Source organism: Neolamprologus multifasciatus, chromosome 1 (assembly GCF_963576455.1).
Source record: "Neolamprologus multifasciatus chromosome 1, fNeoMul1.2, whole genome shotgun sequence".
NCBI lineage: Eukaryota > Metazoa > Chordata > Actinopteri > Cichliformes > Cichlidae > Neolamprologus > Neolamprologus multifasciatus.
In genome coordinates, this window is record NC_140439.1 from 5,521,469 (window position 1) to 5,548,522 (window position 27,054).

Genomic DNA, 27,054 nt, shown 5'->3' on the forward strand with positions numbered 1-27,054 from the left:
TGCAAATTTGCATTATAATATTTATTTTCGTTTTTCCTGCAGTGTATAAAAATTGGTGTATTTCAAAAATAAAACTATGAAGACACTCAAAATAAATTTCCTGTGGTGGGAAACTATTTTGTGCAACTTTTTTGTATTTACAGTTTTGAGGGATAAGCCTCTTAAATTTCTCTAACTAGAAATATATGTTAAAAAAACAAAAACGATTTTCAATTTTTTTGTAGTTTATTGCACTTTTTTGCAATTTATGTAATTACTATGCACTTAATGCAGACATATTATTAAAATTTAGGCTGTAATGGTTGTATTGATGTACAGCAACTTGAAATGCTCCCAAAAATGGCTCCACAGCATGTAAACATATAATATAAGCTCTGGTGGACTTGGTTCTATGGTAGGTCTTAAAGGGTTAAGGAGCTGATGGACTCAACCAGTTCTTCAACGGATTTGACTACATGGTCACACCCAGTCCCGCTGCTTCTCTGTTCACTGAAACTATGTCTTCTCCTCCTTGCATTTCTAATATGGATCAGGTACTTCCCTCTCACACCTGTGCCTCTTTTACGTCACAGAGGCACGGGTGAGACTGGAGCTAGGAAGCCTAAGCTCTGGGAAGGCTGATGGCCCAGAGGGTGTGTTCAAAGCTGCTTGAGGACTGTGCTTCCCCCCCTAACTGTGTCTACTTCTCAACAGGATCTTCAATCTGAGTCGACACTGTGGAAGCATCCTGTATTCTGCCGGTGCCAGCGTCCGCTTGAACTGAACGACGACAGATCAGTGGCCCTTACATGGCACATCATGAAATCCTTCCTCATCTGGGGGCATTCGGAGCTGATGTGAGAGTTATGTTCTTTGATTTTAGTGCTTTTAATACCATCCAACTAAATATGCTCAAAAACAAGCACACAGACACAAGACTGTATTCCTCTGTTTCCTGGATTACAGCTGACAGGAAAGCCATGGTTTGTCAGGTTGGCTAACTGTGTTCCGCCCACTAAACCCTTTGGTTTTTAATCCTCATACAAAGAGCAGATGAGCTACGTCAGACAAAATTCGAGCAGTGAGAAGTAATCTACTGGCTGACATCCAGCCCATCATTAATCACAAACCCCAAAATGCCCAGACTGGATCAAGGAAGCGCTTTCAGCTTTTCTAATGCATGCACTTTGTGATAGCCAGTTATGGACAGTAGCTATAATATCCTGGATCAGCCATTGTTCACTACTATTTTGCTGTGTCAGCACATTTTAAATATTCTCCGATGCTTTAACCCCAATCATAACTAACCAATCATAAAATGACCTTTAAAACATTGTTTTCCATTTCTGCAAACGCCACATGTTTGGATGGGCTGAGATGTTTTGACTGGAATCAGTTCAAGTGAAGCCTTTCATGTCACGTCGTAATTCCAGTTAAAAACAGAAGTTAGACCACAAAAAGGCAAAAATAAAGAAGTTAAATCAATTCCTCCTTATTTTTGCCAGAAGTTTGCAAATTTGGCTTCTATTTAACATCAGCTTCAAACTGACTTCAGTGACCTCCACATTTACTTTTTGACAGATGCATATGACAGTTTTGTTTACGTGGACACAGACAGTGAGCAGTATGTTCTCAGAGGAAGAGGGTCCTGGGAAAAGCAGTATACAATAAACCTGCCTATTAACTATAAGCTTAAATATGCAAGACTGGATGTAACACTAATAATGCACCATATAAATGCCATTCTCACTGATGAATGAACTTTGTACTGTGGGATGAAGCCAAATACCTGGACTAAACGACAGCAGGAAATGTAAATGCACAGACAGACAAAAGTTCCAAATAAGACACTGACTTCATCGTCATCTGCGGCTACATTTCTCAATGTTCAGCCAACACCAAACGCACGCTCATTAAAGTGGAACTGTGCGTGTCTGGACGTTTCATAGCGTGTCTCTCTGTTATCCATCTGAAATTTATAAGCGTCTGTATGTCGCTCGATGCCCGATGTATTGTGTCCAGAACATTCCTAAGGAGTATTTTTAGCTCAAGGAAGTGAGACCATATGTCCCTGATTGCAAAACACATGTGAATTATTCCAGTGTGGCCCAAGAACGCTGCGAGGAATTTTGTTGTTTTTATTTGGTGTTGCTCGGTCTCATCGCTCTACTTTGTCACGTCATCAATTTAGACACCTGGTTTGAGACCAAGGCAGCATACCACGCATGTGCGTGTTACATTGTAAATACGGGTTTTCCCCTCATGATAACCTACGGTAATACAGCTGTAAGAAACTTGATTTATGAACAAATTTCATATAAATATACACGGAGTTCGACCAACATTTGGGAGAAGCAGAATTGTTTTTAGCTGGATTGATTTTTTAAAACTCCTATATAGGGATGGGTATCGTTTAGGTTTTATCCGATACCGGTGCCAAACCGGTACTTTTGAAACGGTGCCGGTGCTTAAACGGTGCTTAAAGAATGGAAAACACAAAATTGGTCCAAAAACCTCTCATGTTCAGCTGTTTTTTGTAATAAGATAACAATGTTAGCCTTTTCTGCAGCTATGGGGCATATATGGTATCACTCTTGGCTGGAAGCAGTGTTTAAACAATGGAGAAAACACAAACTTTGTCCAAAAACCTCTCATGTTTAACTGTTTTCCACTTTTTCTTTGGTCATTTTAGCCTTTTTGGCCAGGGTGAAGGGAGTACCTGCCATCAAACAAGAAGAGATACCGGTACCCATCCCTACTCCTATATAAACTTTTGTGTCTTTGTCAATCTTCCTTTGCCTCTTAAAAATTACCACATTACCACCACCACTAGTTGCAAGGAATGAGCAGTGGTTCTCTTTTAATCCTCACTTGGCATCGGACCCAAACCTTCTGGCGTCACCAGTGGTAGTTCCTCCACGGTAGGTCCGTAAATGCCTGTACATGTAAAGACCAGTCATCGTGCGATCGTGGCTCAAGAGTTGGGTGTTCGTCTTGTAATCGGAAGGTTGCCGGTTCGAGCCCCGGCTCGGACAGTCTCAGTCATTGTGTCCTTGGACTAACACTTCACCTACTGCCTACTGGTGATGGCCAGAGGGGCCGATGGCGCGATATGGGAGCCTCGCCTCTGTCAGTCTGCCCCAGCTGTGGCTACAACAGTAGCTGCCTCCACCAGTGTATGAATGTAAGAGTGAATGAATAGTGGCATTGTAAAGCGCTTTGAGGGGTCCTGAAAAGTGCTATATAAATGCAATATATAAAGGCCCTTATTTTTACCATCAATCGAGCTTCTGTTTTTGTTTGCTGCTATTAAAGCTTAGCAATATTAGCTACGACTATCACTGGATCCTCTCAGGGGAACACCGAGTTTAAAGACAGGTTAACAACATCATTTGCCCAGCTGCAGTTAGCGATCTTGAAAGAGATGGTTAACACTCCTCCTTCATCGTTGGCAGTTTTCAGAGAGCCGGGGTTACATGGTAGGCTCCATCCGAAAACATGATGTACAAAATTAACTTCATGGTGTATTCAATAAGGCTTGAAATTAGTGAAGACCATCAACAGCAGTGTTTACCACGTTTACACAGTCGGGACACCAAAGACAATTTTCAAATTCACACTTTTACACAGTCTGATTTCATTTGAAACCAGATGACTTGCCCCTCGCTGTCTGTTAGGATGAAGTTTCGACATGAAGCACTTCATGTTATAAAGGACAATTCACACTATGGGCCCTGCTCTCAAAAACTGACACAGAAGTAACACGGTCTGTATTGGATTTAAGAAAGAAGTGCTTAAAAGTAGAGAAACATGTCTAGTGCCATCTTGTGCCAAGTACAACGCGTGACATCATTGGCTGGTTGATTGGCTGGCTGTGGGCAACCAACCAAGGTGCAATCTCCTCAACAATCAAACCAAAGCGGTCAAGTGTCTTTTGATGTTACGGCACATGCTTGAAAAAAAGGCCAGACATGAAAGAACATATGATTGCCTTTATGGGGAAGATCTTTGAGGCAGGGCATGCTGAACCAGCCCCACCACCCACTGGTGAACAACAGTGCTGGTACTTTCCAATCTTTGGAGTTTATTGTCTGCGTAAACCAGGCCAAGTACAGGTAGTGGTCAACTCCAGCGCTAAGCATGATGGTGTCTCTCTTAATAACATCCTGTTGAGTGGAACCAACTTAAATACACTTTGGCACTTTTAACCCTTTAAGACCTACCATAGAACCAAGTCCGCCAGAGCTTATATTATATGTTTACATGCTGTGGAGCCATTTTTGGGAGCATTTCAAGTTGCTATACATCAATACAACCATTACAGGCTAAATTTTAATAATGTCTGCATTAAGTGCATAGTAATTACATAAATTGCAAAAAAGTGCAATAAACTACAAAAAAATTGAAAATCGTTTTTGTTTTTTTTAACATATATTTCTAGTTAGAGAAATTTAAGAGGCTTATCCCTCAAAACTGTAAATACAAAAAAGTTGCACAAACTAGTTTCCCACCACAGGAAATTTATTTTGAGTGTCTTCATAGTTTTATTTTTGAAATACACCAATTTTTATATATTGCAGGAAAAAAAAAATATTATAATGCAAATTTGTAAAAAAGCAGCATATGCATCAAAATAAACTATTTCCAGCAGTGCAATATGAGTCCTAAGCATCCCAGAAACCACACAGAAAGTCATAAAGTCAAACATAACTTTTAAAAACACCAGTATAGGCTCATGAGGCCTTGATGGTAAAAAACTACATTTCCGCGAAAATGACGTCACTTCCGGTTTCGAGCAGGTCATGGCGGACATGCGATAGTTCGCGCTGATGGACGTAGGAAGTGTTAAAAACAGCTGATCGGATCGGCAAAGCGTGTTTCTGTAATATTATGTTTTTGTTGCTGCAAGTGCTTTTTATGCAGTTTTTGCAAAGTTATATGTGGAAGGAAACTGTGACCGAGGACAAGCTGATGGCATAAGATGTAAGAACAACTCCTCCGGTTTCATATGCAAAAAAAAATTATTGTGCTAGCTCACGTGGTTGCAGAGCTACCGGGATTTAAAAATAGTTACGCAAAACAGAGCGTGCTGCTCTGACCGGTTTTAAAGGGTTAAACTGACAGTTTTATCTTTTTTGTCTTCCAACAGGAGAAGCCTTTTACCTGTGGGGGTATTTTTTCCAGTCAAGCACAGCAGCACAAACAGCATATTTGATCTTTCGGGATTTGCGACCCCAATAGCAGTACAGGACTAGCTGTGCACTTTGCGAATGGGCCCCAACACCAACTAAAAACGTGACAGTGAAAGAAAAAAACCCTCAAAAGATTATGTGTGTGTCCTCAGAACAAAGTTAAGAAATGTTCTCATTTACAGCGAGGAGAACATAAAACAAAACTCATATATTCCCTCAGTTGCGGTCCACATATGCTCCAGTGCAATTAATACATAAATGAGGCTCAAATATGGATCTGATGATGGATCTGCAGCTTCAGTGTGGTCGTTACATGAGATGCAGCTGTTTGTTCATCCACCATCTGCCACTGGGCATCTAACAGAAATGGTTATGGACTGAGTTGGTAATGTGGGTCATTTACTTTAATCAGCCGTGTATATCTGACATTTTTGACTGTGCTTCATGGTTTCACTAACTGGTTTTACTGGGCTTACTTTTGTCTTTTACAGCTGACTTTTAGAAAAGCAGGCTGTTGTGATATCACCGTCGCTCTTCATTTCTGCCATACAGAATGATGCAGTTGAACATATCTGGAACTTTGACGTCTTGAACAGGTAAACAGTGAACAGTGGAAGGATGTTTGTAAAACACCATCAGTAGTAAGAGCCGACTGAAGCTGTAAAGTTTCAGTTTCAGTGTAAGTCAATGTTACTACTCCTTGGACCCTTCTGATCAACAGTGTCTTTTGAGCCTGGGTATGTGTTTGTAGGCTTTCATAATCAGTAACTGCTCATCTCACTCGTGTCTGCGGCCACAGCATACCCAAACCTTTGTGGACATGATCCTCATGTTTTCATGTGTTTCAACTTAATCTGAAGTGGCTCTGACTCTGTGCCAACCACAGGATTGGCTCAGTCCTCCTCTCACTGTTGTTGGACTTTTGTGTTGTCTGTCAGAACACAGAATGATTTTTACTGACTTTATATTGGCCATCGCTCATTTCTATCAAAGAAAATCTATTTTGCAATAATTAAGTTTAACATTGTGTCCCCCAGTCCAGCTGAGCTGTAGAGCACTGAGTATGTACCATTATGGCTGTGACTCACCCAGGTAGAGCTGCTCATCTGCTAATTAAAAGGTCACTTGTTCATTCACCAACAGATGGAACCACCAGCCCTGCTTCCAGTCTGCATGCCAAAGTATTCCTGAGCGAGATACTGAACCCTGAGCGGCTCCTGGTGTGTTCATCAGAGTGTGAATGGGTGAATAACATGTTGTATAAAGCACTTTGAGGGCCAAGGTAAAGTAGAAAAGCATAAGAACCTTTTAGCATTTACAGTGAGAGTGAGAAAGGGAGGCTAAGACACACAAGCTTGTTCGTATTGTAAACACCCAACTGTCCGCTGGGAAACCCACCAGCCAAAAGACACAGTACAACACCACTCCAGCTGTCAAAGACCTGAGAAGATGTAATGTTTCCTTTGGACTGTATTTGAACATGAACTTGACAGGAAAAAAAGTCTTTTGTCATAAGACACCAAGAAACTGTTTGAACTCTGTAGATACAGAGATACAGACTGAAGTGTTGATCCAGAGCTCAGCAGAGGCCACCACCAGCTCTCACTTTAGTTTAACTGTGATATGTATGAGTGTGCTCTTGTTTACCTGCAGGGGGCCAGGCTTTGATGTAGCCAGTGCAATGCACCACAGAGTACTGAGCCTCTCCTTCTTTTGAGGGCCCGAGGCCATTCCTGATAAACAAGGGAGAAACCAAAACATGTTAGCAACACAGACAGCGCTACATTGTGGTTTCATTTTTCCGTTGAAAGAAACAAGTTTTACACCTAAAAATGAATACAACATAACGATGAAGCGAGTATTTCTGATATAACGTTTTAGTTCCTTAAAAATGTTCCCACAACTCTGAGTATCAGGTTGCTTTGGTGGAAACATGATTACACTGTTGTGTTTAAATCTTTAGTACAAGAAGAACTCGAAGTCTCTGACTCTGTTACAATAAAAGTTCCTTTTTAGGAAAATATTCACTGTATGAAGGTTTAGTTGGTAACAGCTACAAAGCTTATGTGTTTATGTTCCATTTAACCCCAGAAATGTCACGCCTGGATCACAACCATGGCTGGCATTAGAGCCTCAAACATACCTGTAGCGCTTTCTCATGTTAGCCAGGCGGTTTAAGGAGATGTGATCCAGAGGAGCACTGCCACATCTACACACAAACACAGACAACAATATTACACAACTTTGCAACGACTGCAACAGAACAAAGTGTGCACATCTTGATCTACAGATACCAAAATGAGACAGTTACAGAGTACTCACTACTCACAGAGCTGTCGAATAATTCATCCATTGAAACATTTTTTTTTTTTTGGTAAAGATACATTTTTATTGCTCAGAAAAAGCGGCTAAATATTGGGTTTAATTGTCGCTGTCTGTAGAACAAATGAAATGTTTTGAATAAAAAAAGGGTCAACTCATATCTCAAATCAGGCAACAAAGTATGTATCTCATTTACAGTGACATAGTTTTTTTTTCCTTTTTTTCCCCCTTCCCTTCCTTCCTCTCCTCCTCCTTTTTACATAAAATATAAACAATCATATATCTATGTCTATACATACACATTTATATAACCTAAATAAGTATATACAAAGGAGGGGGAGAGGAAAGAAAAAAAAACAACCCAAAAATCCATTGAAACATTTGTGTGCTGATCGTTGACTATTTCAAATATTAAGCATTTGTTTAAACTCAGAGAAACAAGCTCCTTCAAATGTAGCTCATTGTGGAGCTGATTCCATGTGTAAGTACTTTTTTCTCCAACTGAGTGCAAACCCTTGGCACCGGATTTTGTGAACGCATGTTGTAAGATCACACATTGGAAGACAAAAGTCTTTTCTTAGCCTCAAAAGAAAGACAAGAGTCATCAGTCAAAATTCTGAAGTATTTATATTTCAATACTAAATCAATCTTCAAACCAAGGAAAATTCAATTAATTTCATTTAGTGTTGGAAACATTGGAAACTAATTTAGAACTGAAGGTTTGCTGAACAGCATTAAAGGATTGTTGGAGCTGCTGAGGTGTGGAGCCAACAGAATACATCAGTGTCATCGGCATAAAAATGGAAATTGATACTTGTTGATGGCCCAGAACTGATCCCTGGGGAACACCTTTAACCACACCAAGGAAGCTACTGCCTTCAGCCTCCACACACTGAGTTTGTTGGAAAGATGTTTTTCAAACCACCTGTTCTGTCAGTCCAACACTGATATGTTTTTGCTTTAATAGCGCATGAGCATCAAAAGCCTTCCCAAATAATTATTCTGTCACAAGCCCATGCAGGCCCACGCCTAAAGTTTGCACAATCACACATTACCACCACAACAAAGAAGAAGAAGGAAAACAAAACAAAAAACATATATATATATATATATATATATATATATATATATATATATATATATATATATATATATATATATATATATATGTTTTTTGTTTTGTTTATAATAATAATAATAATAATAATAATAATAATGGATTGGATTTATATAGCGGTTTTCAAGGCACCCAAAGCGCTTTACAATGCCACTATTCATTCACTCTCACATTCATACACTGGTGGAGGCAGCTACAGTTGTAGCCACAGCTGGCCTGGGACAGACTGACAGAAGCGAGGCTGCCATATCGCGCCATTGGCCCCTCTGGCCAACACCAGTAGGCGGTAGGTGAAGTGTCTTGCTCAAGGACACAACGACCAGGACAGAGAGCCCGGGGATCGAACTGGCAACCTTCCGGTTACAGATATGCTTCCCAACCCCCTGAGCCACAGTCGCCCCATATATAGGGAGTTTTTACTGTCCCTGTATACAATATGCCTCCAGTCCAGTGGTTTTTATGCTCGCCACGTCGCGTCTCAAGATGATTTCACATCACATTCGGTGTCACGACACAATCTTTGTGGTGCATCGGCCGGTCGTGCACATCTTAAATTTCATAACTTGGTGCGCTGTGACACGAGCGTTTTTACCGCCATTTTAATAGTAATCCTACACAGAAGCTACACGGATGTTGCAAACTTGATTTTGTGAAAAGACCCACTTGGCTTTCAGTGTTAACTTCTTCGTATGGCGATATTGTCTGATTGGCGACACCTATCGTTTAGGAGCGGCTTTATACAGAGCAGCTAATATAGTGCAGCGGATTGACTGCATCTGTGCGATGAAGGCACAGCAGGGAGAGCATTGTGAGGGTATATTAGCAGCTTCAGTCACCTTTTTAGACGTATTCATACGAGCACTTTTTCTATGCTTTCCTAAGGAGTTTTCTAATATCTACACACATTCATACTCCAATGTATCGGAGAGCAACTTGGGGTTAGTACATTGTCCAAGTTAGGGATCGAACCACCAGCGTCCAATCAGCAGACGACCCACTCTACCACCTGAGCTACAGTGAGCATTATGAACTGAGAGTTCAGCAGCAGCATATCCAACATGTAACATCTGTGTTATCTGACAGATGGCTTATTCTGCACAGTTTTGGGCACACAATGTACCACTTTTGGATTACCAATATTTTACAGGTGGATTTCCTACAATAAAATATTTCTATCATCATGGTAGTGCCCTTTTCCATCCATATGACCGTCTGCATGATTCCTTTTTAACCTTCAGTAGATTCTACTTCCTGCTGTGAAAGGACTGTGTCTGTCATCTGCAGCGATGCCTAGACATGGACAGATGGAAAGTCCAAGCAGTCTTTCCTGTTATATCTTTTTCAGTCCACTTGAAGTCTAGGGGCATGTGTAGTATTGTAATGTGAATTCTCTGTGGAGACGTTCACTGTCTGACCTTAGCAGACTTGTGGATAGAGAAAGGCTTCAGAATTCAGTGTGTTGTCCAGTGAGTGTGCTGTGTGGAGATGCTTCTCACAATGTGGTTGGTGGACGGCCCCACTCCACTAACCAAGCCACAGGAAGTGTCTTGATGCATTCTCAATCATCCAGGAAAATAAATCTCCAAAAGTTGATTCTGTTCATCTGGACGTAGCTTTTTCTGGGAGAAACGTTTCGTCATCATCAGGTGACGTCTTCAGTCTCAGCTGACTGCAGGTTTCAATCTTATAAACAGGACATTTGCACAATGTCTGAAACCAGCCCACTGAAGGAACAATGGGCTGGGAGGTCAGTTCCTTAATCTTAATTATGCAAATTCTCATGACCATTGATCAACAACCACTGACCAATGGCCATGAGTACCATTCACAGAGAGTTGGGGAATGGCTGCAATCACAGCATTGTAAGCCACAGGAAGCTCAAATCACCAAATAAGGGAAAGCGTTTTGAAATTTGGACATAATGAAGATGACACTACTACCATTTAATAACTAAATCGATATTTGCCTCAAAGGTGTTGTAAATGTGTAAGATATGATCCACACGTGTAAACTAAGATTTGTGTGCACAAAGAATAAGTATTTATTCAGCTTTGGATGGAAAATAGTTTGTTAAACAGTTTTACGTGTCGTCAGATTGCTGATTATTTCTGTGTGGATTGAAGCACAAGTTCATTAGTCTTTAAAGGTTACCAACAAATTATTGTACGCATTTGTAAAGTTCATGCTTGTACATCATCTCACACACATTTGCAACACTTCTGAGGCAAATTTCTCTCCATAGGTTAGTTTTGCGGATGAACATTACATAAACGAGACTCAATCTAATAAAGGCTGCACAGAAATGTTAGCCTGGTGATCGTGCTGTGTTCTCCTTTAGTGCCGTTTCTGCATGTGTCACAGATGCGTTTCAGTGTTTTCAACATGCTGTTTGAATTACGAAGAGCCAGAATAGCAACAGGAAAAAAGTCATCTCGACAGATTTCTGAGAATATAACACACTGAGTCCGTGCAGCTCTCAGGCCTTTGTGACAGATCCAGACCAAACAAGCTAAGAGCACACTCTGGCAATAACAGAAACAGCATGTTAGGGAAAAATGGAAAAGGTGAGGCTTTTCCAAGCTCTCAAAGGAGCCAGTGCTGCTTTCGTGTCATTTCTGCCAAAGGGTAATGAGGGCTGTGGGGCAAACCGAGTCACATGGTGACAGGGAACACAGAGAAAAAGACTAATTTAGAAACAAACTGGATTTGCAAAGAGTCTGAAGCGATGGAGTGGAGAGAATATCCACAGAGGGAAACTCTAATGATCTGTATACAGAACACCAGCCACCTGGTAAGAAAACTCTGAGACAACATTTCTAGTAATATTACTTAAGGATAAAAAGGCATAGAGCTTGAGGATATGTGGTGTGAAAAAGGCTATTTCAAAATCAGGTATGAGCCATATATTGGATTTTTCTTTCGTGGCATTTAGAAGCCTGGTGAGTGCACTTTCACAGCTGACTGGGTACAAATCTAATGTTACAGAATCAACAAGTCATCACTGTAAAAAACCTGATCGACAAAATATACACACACTTCCAAGACTTGATTTAAACCCACTGGATCCTGATCTTAGTAAAGTCAGGATATGTTAACAACGTGTCAAACTCAAGGCCTGCGGGCCACATCAATAATACATCACAACAATAATAATAAAGATTTATTATTATTGTTATGTATGGCCCGGCGATATGAGGCGCTAATAATATACAAACTACAGAGTAGAAGCAGACCGAGGCGGCTGCCGGTCCGACTGTCAGGTGAACTGAACTTCAGGTAAGAAGTTATGAGCTGCAGTCTGTCTGGGTCAGATACAAACCAAGTTTAGGTGGAGTTTATTTTCGTTATGCTGACTTTTTACAGTCAGTTTCAATAACTCGTACTGCGTACTAGCTAGCACGACGGAGTTTCTATACAGCTGTGTGCGCGCTAAGTTACTGATGTTGAACTTTATTTTATTCATAAGGGTTAGTTCGTAGAGTTGCCAACCGTTCAACCGTACAAACGGAATCGTCTCGTATTCAGAGAAAATATTACGATTTATTCTGTCGTTACGCAGCCTCTCCTGTCATTCTCTCGCCTGTTGCAACTTCAATCATGAAACTGATCAATGATCGGCTTTTCTCTCCTGTTTGTTTATCGCACTAAACAACCGCAGCACATTTAAGGTTGATCAGCTGTTGTTAGAATTCATTTGATTTTAATTTCTAGTATCAGCTGATGTTTGCTGGAGTCACAGCTGAAAAAAGGGCTGGTCCAAACCAGGAGATGTCCTTACTGAACCATCAGAGCTGAACAGGTGATGGAGAAACAGGTTTACCTTTTAGGTGACATGGATGAGTTGAAGTTATGAACTGTTTCTGAGAGACAAATAACACCAGGATCCTTTTCTAAGTAGCTGACAGCTGGTAACTGTGCAGGGGCGGGTCTAGCAAAGTGTTGCCAGGGGGGCAGGTAGGGCATTAACAGGGAAAGGGGGGCACAAAGAAATACTTTTCTTTCTTATTCTCATATAAAATATTTAGCTTTTATTAAATAGTTATCTGAATCTTACAACCAAAGTTTGTATAATAATACACAAGATTGGCTGTAGACCATTGTTAATCATTCAGAACACTGTGTAAAAATAACAAAAAACAAAAAGTGAATGCAAAAGTGCACAAACATTTAGACAAACTGTGCTGTCAGTAAATAGCTTACCAGCGGTAATAAAGCAGTGCTCTACTCTGCCCACATTGATGTAAAAATCTCACAACAATGACAGATCCCCAAACATTTCTGTGACCGCTTAACTTCTTTCTGATGTGACGCTTATGTGACCTGCTCTGGAGCTCGATTTACATCTTATATTTCTGGTATAAACATATCCATTAACTGCCCCTGTTTAAATTAGATGTCATCGTCAGTGTTACCTTTTTATAGCTCCCAACACAGCAGGGAGGCTGTTGTGGTTGCAGGATAAGTGACTGTACCCTGCACTTAACAGGCTGCTATTGTGTGGACTAACGCTGCAGTGATTAGAGGGAGGCATAGAGACACATCATTATAACCAGGCTTCCATTTCCTTTCGTCAGCAACCACGACATCTCAATAGATATTACACTGAACGTAAGTCTCAATCTTGGTCTCACCGCTGCCCTGTAGGTCTAAGACGGCCTATTTTTAAAGGGATCCAGGGGCAACGCAGCAAAGGCTACAACAACAAAGCAGAAAACACAAAGACGCTCCCTTCCTGCTACAATACATCAAATGCTGCTCAGAATCCCTGTAACCCGTTTCATCTGTGCTTGCTTGCATTTCAACAGATTTCAGTCTCAAGCTCAAAGCAATCAAAGAGCAGATTTGGCCTTACATCAGACTACCCTGCTTTCCCCCAACACTTTAGCATTACCCAAATAAATGACTGATGCAGTGATCAGTAAAAAGTAACCAGTTGAAAAATTCCATGGATCACTTTTACATCATATATTTAAACAATCTGACAAATAAAACTGAAATCAAACCCAGAGAAACTAGTAAAATAAATTTATGATCACACTAACGGCCAAGCTAAACTTTCCACGATCTACTCCATAAAAGTGAAGCTTAACCCATTCGTTACTATAATATCATTTTGAATGTCCGTCTTTGTCTTATGTGCTGTGTAATATAACTTTGAGTTCAATGCGCTGTTCTATAGTGCAGTCATGTGTGGGCTGGGCCACAAAGGTCGCAGCTGAAATTTACTTTGAAATGACTCAGTATGTATGTTGTAACTTTATTGCAGTTTATTGTTTGACAGCATTTTGGTCATTTTGTAAGTGATTTAAGTGTTAGTCACATGTTTAGTGAGAGCTGTTGATTATAGATTTAATTTTCTGCTAAAGGGGAGCATTTAACAGGGATTTTCATTAGAAAACTGCGTTTCCCAGAATCCTTTGTGGTAGACGAAAGTTACTCTGGGTTTTAGCTAGCAAAGAAAGTTTTGGGAAGCCATTATGTTGCTCTGATGTCAAGAAGTTTATTTGTTGTACATTCCCCTTTTTGAAGCCTCATATAAAGAATATCGTTTCTACAACTGATGTCCGATCCAATTTTTTGGCTAAGTGGATTCGCCACAACAATGTATATTTGGGTGGGCCCACAGCACTCTTTGACCTTTGGGTGCTCGACAGGCAAAAAATCTAAATCCCCCCTCCCCAAAAAACAACTTGGTCACACACACCTCATTCGGCATATGAACGAGCGTCGGGAGCCCATGCACATTCTCATGGAGGATTGTTGTCCTTCCTTCTTCACCGTTCCTGTCTTCAGGTCCAGAATTCGCCCTGTTGACACACAAACAACATCTTTAATAATAATATTACACACGTATAGTCTGCAACAACACTGCCGTGGTCCTGGGTAGGGCTGCCACGATTAGTCGACTATCAAAATCGTCGACGACTGATTTAATAGTCGACGCGTCGTTTGAAGCTTTGTAAGATCTCAAAAGACGCAGGAATAAGTAGTAGGATTTAAGAGTGTAATAACGGACTGAAACAGAAGATGGCAGCACTGCATGTACAAGGATGCCAGCTGCCGTTAAACCCCGAAGAAGAAGAAGCTGTGTCCCAGAATTCATAGCGCAGCCCAGCTCAGTTTCCAACAATGGCGGCAGCTAGTTAGTTTTAATGTTACTCTTATTATTCTTTCTGGGTCACAAAATAAACGTTTAACATATTTTCAGGCGAGAATGTAGCTGTGTAAACCTCAAATATCTGCTCAGTTTATCAAGACACCACATATTTTCAAAAGCGCTCCGACGTTTTCGGAGACGTCTGTTACCCACTAGCTCGATAGCTAGCCGGGGGCTAGGCTCACTAGAGCCGTGAGAACACCGGACTCCCGGCTAATCGTTTTCAAACCCACCGCCGTCTTTCGCTACTCAGGTTAAACATGATATATAAGTCACTTAGATAACTTAAAAATGTTATTGTTTGGCTTTTTTAGTATTTTATTTGTTCCTGAGTAAATCGGTTTGGCTGAGATTAAAGTTATAGTTTTTACACAGCTGAATAAACATCAAGCAGACAGCTGATTATCAGAAGTGTGAGATGCTCGAGAATTTACTCCGGTGTCCTGTTATATTTTAGATAGCAAGGAGTTTATTAAACTTCACCGAAACAATCTGCAAACTTCATTAAAATTTAATAAACTATCATCTTGTCTTTATTTTTAGTTAGCACATACCTTAAACACTTAAAGCTGTAAGCTAATGATAGTTATATAAGAGCAGATGCTGCTGGTGCAATAAGCTGTAGTTTTACGTCCAATGGATGATGATCTGATTAGTCCACTATCAAAATACTCGTTTGTGGCAGCCCTAGTCCTGGGTCTTCTGCCCAGTGTTTTACGTTCGGTCCAGCACTGCTTTGTTTTTTATTTTGAAATCAGCTTTAAAGCTGTTTGTAATCCTGAGTGCACACAGTGTTTCATGATCAAGTGGACATGTAGTTTTATGAGTGGCAGCAGGCGGATCTGTCTCTATTGGAGAGAACTTTAGATTGTAAGTGATGGCTCGAACACAGTGAAGCTAAGGTGTACTTGTGTACTTTTGCTTTGACAGCAGCAGTGAGTACTGGCTCATCCTTTAGCACATTCAAAAGAACATTTACTGATTTCCTCTGTGGCAATGAACCAAACAAATGGCACTGGCTCAGTTTCTGGGGAGTAGATCCATGCAGGATGTTGAGATCAGACCATCACTCACACCTACAGTCACTTTAGCACCAGTAAGCTAACCCTCTGCCACGCATGCTCATGTCTGCAAACTGCACACACAAACGCCGCAGGAGCTTCTTCCTGTGTAGCAACAGTGCTACCCTTCGAACGCCACGCTGCCAACAGCATTTTAATAATCATAATCAAGACTGTCTCTTAAATCCAAGCTGGGAGCTGTTTCCACAAGCCTGACAGCCGAAGGCTCTGCCTTCTGTTTTACTTTTAAAACTCTAGTAAGGAAAAACAAGTCAGACTGAACTCTAAGAGTAGAGTGCTCTGTTGTGATCATATGAGCGTGTGAGCACTTTATCCTTCTGACATCCTCTGTCTGTGTTCTGGGTCACCTGAAGGATTTTCAGGGAGCTTTTAGAATAGTGAGATAACAACAGATGAGTATTTGTTGTATTTCAGCATCACTCAGAGACAAATGTGTTTGTATGTTAGAAATAGTGGCAGGTCCTAGTTAAAGGACATATCCTCATTAAAATGACTGGTGTGTGGTTCTGAGGACTTCCACAAACTGTACTGGGCTAAACATAAAATATGAATAGAAAAATAGCATTAATATTTTTGTGTGCCATAATAAAAAAACAAAAACTGTACTACGACCTCACCAAAAATAATCAACTCATTCTTTCTGCAGCTACAGACATCAGCAACTCCTCTGGAGGAGTTTTGGTCCACTGGGAGCTGACGGATGTTGTTCAGTCCTTCCACATCAACAAACTGGAAAACCAAGCAGCCACGCACACGACGAGGAGGAGAAGAAGAGGAGTGAATTAAACGTAACCCAGTGACTTCAAAGGCTGTGCTTGTGTACGCGTGCATGCTGGTGTGTTTTCATCTGCCAGAGCTCGACACTGGGATCACTGGGTTACGTGGATTACACAGCACTGCTGGGTGCTCAGAGGCTCTGGAGTCAGTGCACAGAGCAACAGGCACACTCTGTGGTGATCCAGACTGCAGGAGGAGGTTTAAGAAAACAACGCTGCCCCCGAGTGACCAATCCAAGTATTGCAGAGGTTTTTACATTTCAAATGTTACTGTCAGTCTTTCAGCTTTAAATACATCATATGTATGCAGCTAGAATTATAATATAACACTAAATATAATAACAGCAGATTACAACAATACTTACACAATAAAATAGCTATGTATACCAGATTTAAACCAGACCTAAATCTTAATAATACTTTCAGAGTTCCGTTTCTAAATGCTAAATTAAAACGCCTTTGATAAATGTTCCTAATCTTAAACGACTTCTCCTTTTCTCCCCATTTCGATTCTTCCTCTGTGTCTAATGTTACAATAATGACACTCAGTTCTGCGAGGTGGCAGATTAGTGGTAGATTGAAGAAAGCTGCTCATCTTCCAAATAGCAAGAACCCAGCTGTGATCTCCTGGGTGACTGTGGAGCTTCACAAATAAATGTCAGCACCATCTAAACCCAAACATAGCTGTAGGACGGTTTCAGTTGGACCTGAAGCTTAACCCTTTAAGACCTACCACAGAACCAAGTCCGCCAGAGCTTATATTATATGTTTACATGCTGTGGAGCCATTTTTGGGAGCATTTCAAGTTGATATACATCAATACAACCATTACTAGGGATGGGTATCGAAAACCGGTTCTTGTTAAGAACCGGTTCCCACTGTTTCAATTCCTTGGAATTGTTTGCCATTTTTGCAAACGATTCCCTTATCGATTCCAGTCGCCCCGAATGACGTCACCACGTTGCGGAGCGTCGCTTACCTGGCAGGAAACATGGCGGCTCAAACGCTAAAAAGTTTGGTTCTACTTTACGAGAACGGATGACAACAGGACAACTTGCAATACTTGCAAAGTAGATATTTCATTTAAGGGAGGAAACACTACGAATATGCAAAAGCATTTGCTCACAAAACACGCGATGACCTTAAATGAATGTCGTGTTTTTAATTCCGCTCCGGATTCGTGAATCTCAACCCAGCAGCAGCGGTAACGTTTGCACGTCCTCTCCCGTTAATGCGGCAGGTAAATAATCAACTAACAGTGCATATTATGTTAGCGCGATCTGCCTTATTACAAAACCTGCCATTACTGTGCATTTAGATGACCATGATGAGACAGAGTCTGGCTCAGATGCTGCAGTTCTCGCTGCAGTCTACCGTAGCGTCTCCTTTCAGGCAGGATAGACGAATGTCACCGAGCAGAGACTAAGTTTGTGGTCAAAGGCTTGCAGCCGTTTGCCACAGCAGATGCCCCCGATTTTCGGTAAGTGAATGTGTTTAATTGTAGGCAGGGACATTACTGGATATTCTTGTGTAACTGCTACAGAAGAATATTTATTTTATTATTTTACATTCACAATTTTTTTTCCTGGGGACCCTGTGACACCCCATTGAAGAGCCGTAGGTTGGATCTGTTAAGATCTCACTGTTGGGTTTGTAAGGCCATGTTACTCTTAAATTTCTATCTTGTTCAAAGAGAAGATATAAAACAAAGATCTAAGCTAATTGACCTTAGTGTTCTCCTTTTTAAAAAAAAATAATCGATAAGAGAATCGATAAAGAATCGAATCGTTAAACAGAATCGAAAATGGAATCGGAATCGTGAAAATCTTATCAATACCCATCCCTAACCATTACAGCCCAAATTTTAATAATATGTCTGCATTAAGTGCATAGTAATTACATAAATTGCAAAAAAGTGGAATAAACTACAAACAAATTTAAAATCGTTTTTGTTTTTTTAACATATATTTCTAGTTAGAGAAATTTAAGAGGCTTATCCCTCAAAACTGTAAATACAAAAAAGTTGCACAAAATAGTTTCCCACCACAGGAAATTTATTTTGAGTGTCTTCATAGTTTTATTTTTGAAATACACCAATTTTTATATACTGCAGGAATAACGAAAATAAATATTATGATGCAAATTTGCAAAAAAGCAGCATATGCATCAAAATAAACTATTTCCAGCAGTGCAATATGAGTCCTAAGCATCCCAGAAACCACACAGAAAGTCATAAAGTCAAACATAACTTTTAAAAACACCAGTATAGGCTCATGAGGCCCTGATGGTAAAAAACTACATTTCCGCAAAAATGACGTCACTTCCGGTTTCGGGCAGGTCATGGCGGACATGCGATAGTTCGCGCTGATGGACGTAGGAAGTGTTACAAACAGCTGATCGGATCGGCAAAGCGTGTTTCTGGAATATTATGTTTTTGTTGCTGCAAGTGCTTTTTATGCAGTTTTTGCAAAACTATATGTGGAAGGAAACTGTGACCGAGGACAAGCTGATGGCATAAGATGTAAGTACAACTCCTCCGGTTTCATATGCAAAAAACATTATTGCGCTAGCTCACGTGGTTGCAGAGCTACCGGGATTTAAAAATAGTTACGCAAAACAGAACGTGCCCGCTCCGACCGGCTTTAAAGGGTTAAATGGTGGCACGAATCAAAAATGTCAGAACAAAATGAGAAGGAAACCCAAATGTTTGTGACTCGAGCCTCATGCCGCTGGGTTGAGATGATCAGCTGGTCACTTCTGTCGTACTGTGTTATGATGAATCCAGTCTATGACGTACACATCAACAAACCTTTAGAATAAGAGCTAACCCTTCAAACTGATGGATATCAGAGTGTTACTTATTTTAAAAGGTAAGCGTAGTGCAGCCTGACAGCTGGTTATAAAGACGCTCTGCTGCTCAAATCGTTTTACGAAACACGTCAAGCTGCAAGACTCATTTGTGACGATCCTTTCTCTACCTGTCATGGAGTTTTCTGAAGTGCTGAGCTGTTCCCTCAGTTTGTCCACATCATCGGGGTGGACCTGCTCGTACAGAGTGCTGCCAAACCACTCGGACTGGGGATGGTTCAGCACTGGTGTCACCGAGTCCGACACGTAGATGACCCGACCCGTCTCTGCAGCAACCACAAACAGGAAGCCATCCGCCGCCTCCAAGATCAGGTGCTTTAGTTCCTACAGGGAAAGAAAGGTTTATTACCAAGAAGCACGACCAAGTAGAGCAGCGGTCCCCAACCCCCGGGCCTCGTACCGGTACCGGTCCGTGAGTCGTTTGGTACCGGGCCGTGAGAGTTGAGGCTCACGTGTGAAATGTATAGTTTTCAGGGTTTTTATCAGTTTTCAGCGTTATTTTGTTATCGTTTTTATCGTTTACTCGGTTTTCCTGGGTCTTTTCACGTGTGTTATGAATAAATCTTCTTTTTTCGGTACCAGTACTAGTTTTATTTTGTTGTATTTATCCGCGACACCTTAAAGGCCGGTCCGTGAAAATATTGTCGGGCATGAACCGGTCCGTGGTGCAAAAAAGGTTGGAGACCGCTGATATAGACAAAGACAGATCAAGCAAACTTCAACCAAACACACAGTGAAAATGTGTTCAACTCAAATTAAGATGTAGGAAGTAAAAGTTAATAAAGTAAATGTACATTTAAGTAGATATAAATGTTTATAAGAAGATGGAAACTCTTAACTTAAAATAATTACACCTCTGGTAATGTTGAAGAAATATGTTTTCAGTCACAAGACGACTGTCACTTTAAGCTATCGTCACTGAGATCTGGCAGCTCTGTGCTGCTGCTCCATCTGCATATATGGCTGCAGGCAAGGAGAACAGCAGCCAGGGCATGACTGTCAGTAGATACAATATTAAAGTCAGAAACAGCATGAAGGAGCTGCTCGTTTCTAGCTTACACCTGGAATCTCTCACGCTTGTTGCCGTCTCTTAATATAGGTGTATATTTCATTACAGCCATCTTCCTCTTCCTCTCATCTGGTTAGCCATCACCAGTTTGTTTACCGGTATCTGGAAGTCCCACAGGATCTTAACTTCATCCTCAACCACCCTAAGGGGTGTGTCCCATTTAGACTTCCAGGCCATACTCAGTGCAGATGTTTCATAACACCTGGTTACGGCGTCCTATGTATGCCCCGCCTGCTAGCATCTAGCACCCTGCTCTTATGTGCTGCAGGGACATCGAATGGAGCAATCGTGATCATTTGGCTGAGGGGGGTTCAGGCCTATGCACACAGAGAGAGCATCTCCTTGGTAAATCCACACTTCATGCTGACTTTTGACTTAAAGTTGTCCTCTGGTGTTGTTGGCCACATTCCCATTGGATTTCTAATGAAGTGTCCTTTTGGTCTTGTATAGTTTTAGGCATTCCAGGATCCATGCGTGAGGTACTGAGTCATTGCCTTTCTTGTAGTCAGTTCAGGCAGTGCACAGGTTGGTTAGTCTAGTCTTAAACTCTTGAAACTCTTCCCACAGCTCCATATTGTTATCTCTTGTCTTCTCGACTTGTTTGTGGTTTGCAAGATTTATGAATCTTGAAGCTGCTGCAAGGAGCTGCGACTGCAAGGTGGTTGGTGCCTCTTGTGAAGCTGTAGAGGTGTCCTGTCAGGTTAAGCATCAGGTGGTTGCCTCCAGCCCTCACTGGAATCACCACCTCCAAATCTGTGGCCGTGGTCCTCAGCCAGAAAGGGTGGAGTGCCCGCTCTGCATCAGTGTGCAGATGCTACTTCTCCACATCGAAATGAGTCGAGATAGTTCGGGCATCTGACAAGGACGCCTCCTGGGTGAGGTGTTGCAGGCATGTCCCGGACCAGGACACATGCTGGAGTTCCCCTGGATAAACCGGATGAAGTGGCCAGGGAGGAGGAGGTGCTTTGGCTGGTAGCCTCCACGACTCAGATAAGTGGAGGAAAATGGATGGATGGTTGTTTATATCAGAGTTACAGTATTTTTTGGGAATGGCATAATAATGCATTTGAAAATGAAAGTGTGCTGATTTTAACTCCATTACAAAACATGTTAATGATTGTTTCTGAATCATATTTGATTATATTAAGTGTTGTTAGTTCAAGGATGATAAAGCATCGTGTGATTTTGTTGCGTTTACTTTGTGTGTAAGCAAAATTAAAAACAGGAAGTAGCCACAAATTGTTTTTAATTTAGTAGAACTTGAAATGTTTGTCAGTGGGTAAACAACAAGTTGTTCTTATTACTGTGTACTCAGAATGGCTACATTACCCAACTTAGTTATCTTAAGTAACCTTTATTTAGTTTTTTGAGGCAATGAGTTTGCATAATTGGTTTTTTTTAGTTCTGGGAGCGAACGAGATTTTACAGCGTGCAGATTTTTGGTCACCGATTTAAAGACGTGCAGTTTAAAGACTTCTTTTAACAAAAGTGGTCTTTGTTGCACACTAGAAGACATACAGTATATTTGCTTGTCTCCTTTAGCATAGATATGAACTTGAGTGACATCCCATTCTTAATCCTGTCCGTCCATCCTTTACAGCTAAAACAGCTTTCCACGAGGTTTAAGTGCCTGTTCATGGGAATCTTTGACCATTCTTCCAGGAGCACTTTGTGAGGTCAGACACTGACATTGGCCAGTCAAGTTCTTTCACACCAAACTCGCTCATCCATGTCTTTATGGATCTTGCTTTGTGCACAGGGGCGATCGTGGCTCAAGAGTTGGGAGTTCGTCTTGTAATCGGAAGGTTGCCGGTTCGAGCCCCGACTTGGACAGTCTCGTTGTTGTGTCCAAGACACTTCACCCGTTGCCTACTGGTGGTGGTCAGAGGGCCCGGTGGCGCCAGTGTCCGGCAGCCTCGCCTCTGTCAGTGCGCCCCAGGGTGGCTGTGGCTACAATGTAGCTGCCATCACCAGTGTGTGAATGTGTGTGTGAATGGTTGTGTAAAGCGCTTTGGGGTCCTTAGGGACTAGTAAAGCGCTATACAAATACAGGCCATTTACCATTTACAGGTGCACACTAATGTTGGAACAGCAAGGGGCCCAAACTGTGGGAGCATGAAATTGTCCAAAATGGACAATTTTCATCCCCACACCATGATCCCCTCTCCACCAAACTTTGCACCGTGTAGTCCGACAACTACTGTTCTGCCAGCAACTCGTCCATCTGATTGCCAGACGGGGAAGGATGATCCAGAGAATACGTATCACTGCTCTGGAGACAACTGGCAGCATGTTTACACTCCTGCATTCGACACATTGCACTTTGTGATGTATGCTTGGTTTCAGCTGCTGGGCCATGGAAACCCAATCTGCAACGCTCACTCTTCTCCTCTACGCTAACCTGAAGACCACGTGAGGTTTGGAGCTCTGTAATGATTAACTCTGTGCACCGCCCACCTCAGCATCCACTGACCCCATTCTGTGATTCGACCAACCACATCCTTGCTGTTGTTCCCACTTCAACTAACAGTTGACTGCTGAATATTTTGTAGTGATGAAATTTCACAATAAAAAAATATTTGTTCTATGCCAGTTCCACTGCCATCCATCTTTGCTGTGAGCAGCTAGAGCTCTGCTCCTCTGACAGTACTGTACCTGCTCAGAGGAGGTAACCCCCCCCCCCTCTGTCCCCTTCTGGCTGCCTCTGCCTCAATTTTATCCCGCAACTTAGACATTCACATTACTCACATTCTCATTACACATAAATATAGGATCTTGGGGGTGGGCACGCTACACGGAATCCCAATTACCATCAGGGTGTACACCTCACCCCCGGCGTCGTTGCCCACCTCTCAATTTTAAATACACGTAGACATTGAGGGCTAGCAGGAGGGACTATGCGCTTACCTGCTGCTCTCTGGCAGGTAGCTCCATGCCCTCCTGGGTTTTAAACGCACCTTAGAACACACATACATCAACACTACAATGAGCGGGTGGAGGGAGGTTAGGAGTCTTCTCTCACCCTCGTTCTCTGCTTTCTGCTGGAGCAGGGGGGCTAGGAGGAGGAGTTGGCCGTCCGACTGGGGTCCGGAGTGTGGGGCCTCCCTGCTGCTGCGGAGTCGGGGCGGTCTGCTTCTCCCCACTGCAGGGAAAAGGGTAACACAACCTGGGTCTGGGTGCAGTTCCCCCCTCCAGGGGCAAGGGTACCTAGACCCGGTTCGTAGAGTACGCTTGGGGAGTGTGATTGTGTGTACAGCGTCTCTTTATGTCTGTCTCCACGTTGGTTGAGTGTGGAGTAAGTGCATATGAGAGCATGAGGGTGGGAATGGATGTTTGTATCTGTGTGTGCCTGTATGTCTGTGTCTGTATGTCAGGTTGGGTATCAGATGCCACCTCTCTGAGGACAGCTCAGGCCCTCCAAGGTTTGGAGGCCTATCTCCCCCCACCACTTCCCCTGCCGGGGGCGGACTCCCTCAGACGTCGGTGCGTTGGTGGTTCTTTGTGTCCGGGGGTGGGCGTCCGGGTACACACCGGCTCACTCCTTGGCGGCTGCTTATCGGGGCCTGGAGCCTGGGGCTCGCTTGGGCCACTTCGGAGGTGGGGTGCCCCCGGCCTCTCGGCCTGGGGCTCGGTCACTCAGGCACAGCTGGCTGCCGGCGGAGCTCACGGGCACGTCACTGCAGCCCCCCCTGGCTTCTGCTCCGTGGCTGCTGGGTGACCCCTCATCTGGGACTCTCCTCAGCTCTTTCTGGGACAGTGGCGCGGCTGCCCCTCTGTTGGTCTTCCTTGGTCTCTTGTGTTCTGGGGGCCTCTGGATGTCTGGGGTTTTGATCTCCTCCATACCTGCTTCATGCCCTGGAGGACGGGGCAGTGGCCCCCCACACCCTCTAGCAGATCATTACATGAGGGAACCTTTTAAGAAAACAAGCGCGTCCATGCTCACAGGTGTACACACGGGTGATCACACACACAAACTACACCCTTTTTGGCTCCTACCTCAATGCACACTGTGCTGTCGATCTTACGTGCTGCACAATAATGTTTAATATTTAGTATTTACTGTCATATTCCCATATATCATTGTGATGTGGTTTATTGTATTACTCTCGTTTTCTTCTGCTTGTTTTCTTTTTTCTTTCTCAACAGGTGATCCAGGTGATCGATATATGTATTTTTTTTTTTTTTTTCTTCTGCTTATTCTGTTGGTTTTTGTTTTTTGCCCTTCTCCCCCGTCCCTCTTCTCAACTGTTTTTCTTTCCCTCTTTCTTTCTCCCTTTTCTTTCCCCCAGTCAAATCTGTCCCGTATTCAGCAAGTGAAAATAAAATAAAGAATAAAAGGTGAATCAAATGGACCATTACGGCAAAGCTGGGATGGTCAATTTGGTAAAGAAAATCCGTTGGGCATCTTTCTTCGCCTTTAGACAATAATTCTGATGGCAAAAGAACCAAACGGGACAGGCAAAAAAAAAAAAAAAAAAAAAAAGTACTGTACCTGCTCCGTGAGAAAGGAGGGCTTATAGGCGCCATCGGTAGATGTGTTGCCGGTCCCCCTCATGGATTTCATATGGGAAACAGCCATACGCAGGATGGTCAGCTTATCAGGTTTTCGAGCTAAAGCACTGCAGGTGGGGACCATGTCCGACAGCTCGGTGATGTATTGGGTCATTTTGTTGCGCCGACGTCTCTCAATCTCACTGTGGTTCTCTCTAAAACAGAGAGAAGATCAGTTACAGGCCGGAAGACGCAAGTTGAGAAGCCCTTGCAGCCTTGGGATGGATCTTATCAGGATGTTTTGGAACTTTAGATGAAAGACTGTACACTTTGATCTCAAAGATACGCTTTGCTGTCAAATTATTCTTCTTTATTTTAACAATTCTGTGTTTAAATATTCATGTAAGAAGAAAGCAGTGACAATAACACAGGGCACAAACAGTTCAGGACTTCAGTGGCTCCTCCAAGTATTGTTAAGTACTCTATAAAAACTCCTATTTGTCTTAATCCTGGACATAATCTCCTCCTCTGACCATTATTATACAAACAGACACAAGTCTGAAACGGCCAGATTAGCTGGTCCCACACAAAAACAACCAATGAATCTTTAAGTTGTGTGAATGTCAGCAGGTTACGCTGCAGACTTTACAGATTTACCAGCAGGTATGGATATACATAACAATCATGCTAGAGTCCAGTTGGTCGTTTTTATTGACACAGATTCTCATAAAACTCGTGATTCTCTGAAATATTTGGGATGCAGTCAGAAGATTTTGGGTAAAAATTGAAAAATAAATGGATAAAATAAAACACCAAAATAAAACGTACCAAGCTCTGCATAAGCTCAGCATACAAGGGGAGCTCTCGGCTTCGCTTACATCTGTCTCACATGTTGGGAATCCAAGTATGGAAAAAACCATCCTGGAAATCTTGTTAGATGTAACAGTAAAGGTATAACCAGAGTACAACTAAGGCTCTGTGGCTTCAGATCATAGTTATATTTTACATTTATGGTTTGGGTACGCTCATGAGGAGCGAACAAAACACACAGTGAAGCCAAATCTTAATGCAAGGCTGATAAAAAGTCCGGTTCTTGCTCGTTTCTGTAGCAGAAACATCGACCATGCTGTGACGCACCTGTGAGAGGAGATAAGACTCGCAGAGTAAACCTCATGATTCTGGAATTTGCTTTTTATTTCTTATGATTATTTTAACTCCGTATGAATTCATACGGGTCGGGGATGAGTTCCTGCCCCAAGTGGAGGAGTTCAAGTACCTCGGGGTCTTGTTCGCGAGTGATGGGAGAAGGGAGCCGGAGATCGACAGACGGATTGGTGCTGCAGCTGCAGTGATGCAGACGCTGCACCGGTCCGTCGTGGTGAAGAGGGAGCTGAGTGTAAAAGCGAAGCTCTCAATTTACCGGTCGATCTACGTCCCTACCCTCACCTATGGCCACGAGCTGTGGGTAGTGACCGAAAGAACGAGATCGCGGATACAAGCGGCGGAAATGAGCTTCCTCCGAAGGGTGGCTGGCATCTCCCTTAGAGATAGGGTGAGAAGTTCGGCCATCCGGGAGGGGCTCAGAGTAGAGCCGCTGCTGCTCCACATAAAGGAGCCAGCTGAGGTGGTTTGGGCATCTGACAAGGATGCCCCCTGGGCGCCTCCTGGGTGAGGTGTTCCGGGCATGTCCCACCGGGAGGAGGCCCCGGGGCAGACCCAGGACACGCTGGAGAGATTATATCTCTCGGCTGGCCTGGGAACGCCTTGGTGTTCCCCGGATGAGCTGGAGGAGGTGGCTGGGGAGAGGGAGGTCTGGGCCTCTTTGCTTAGGCTGCTGCCCCCGCGACCCGGATAAAGCAGAAGAAGATGGATGGATGAATTCATTACTGATTTTTCTTTTTCCCCTAACTCCAGTGTCTAACTTTACCTTTCTGTTTTTGGTTTGTTTGGTTCCCTTTTGTTTGTCTAACAAAGACTTCGTGTTCTACACGTCGCTGAGTA

General features: G+C 42.6%; 1 protein-coding gene across 4 annotated transcripts in view; it reads right to left on the reverse strand.

Annotated features, from left to right (window-relative positions):
* The window catches only part of arnt2 (aryl-hydrocarbon receptor nuclear translocator 2), a 70,976-nt gene that overhangs the window by 28,666 nt on the left and 15,256 nt on the right, over positions 1-27,054 (reverse strand). For all 4 annotated transcript variants that reach the window (XM_085165255.1, XM_085165265.1, XM_085165274.1 and 1 more), the window contains 5 exons: positions 25,055-25,268; positions 19,604-19,817; positions 14,315-14,417; positions 7,315-7,380; positions 6,819-6,904 (listed from right to left, as the gene is read on the reverse strand). In XM_085165255.1, the coding sequence (XP_085021381.1) occupies positions 6,819-6,904; positions 7,315-7,380; positions 14,315-14,417; positions 19,604-19,817; positions 25,055-25,268 (683 nt within the window). The remainder of the gene's footprint in view (positions 1-6,818; positions 6,905-7,314; positions 7,381-14,314; positions 14,418-19,603; positions 19,818-25,054; positions 25,269-27,054) is intronic.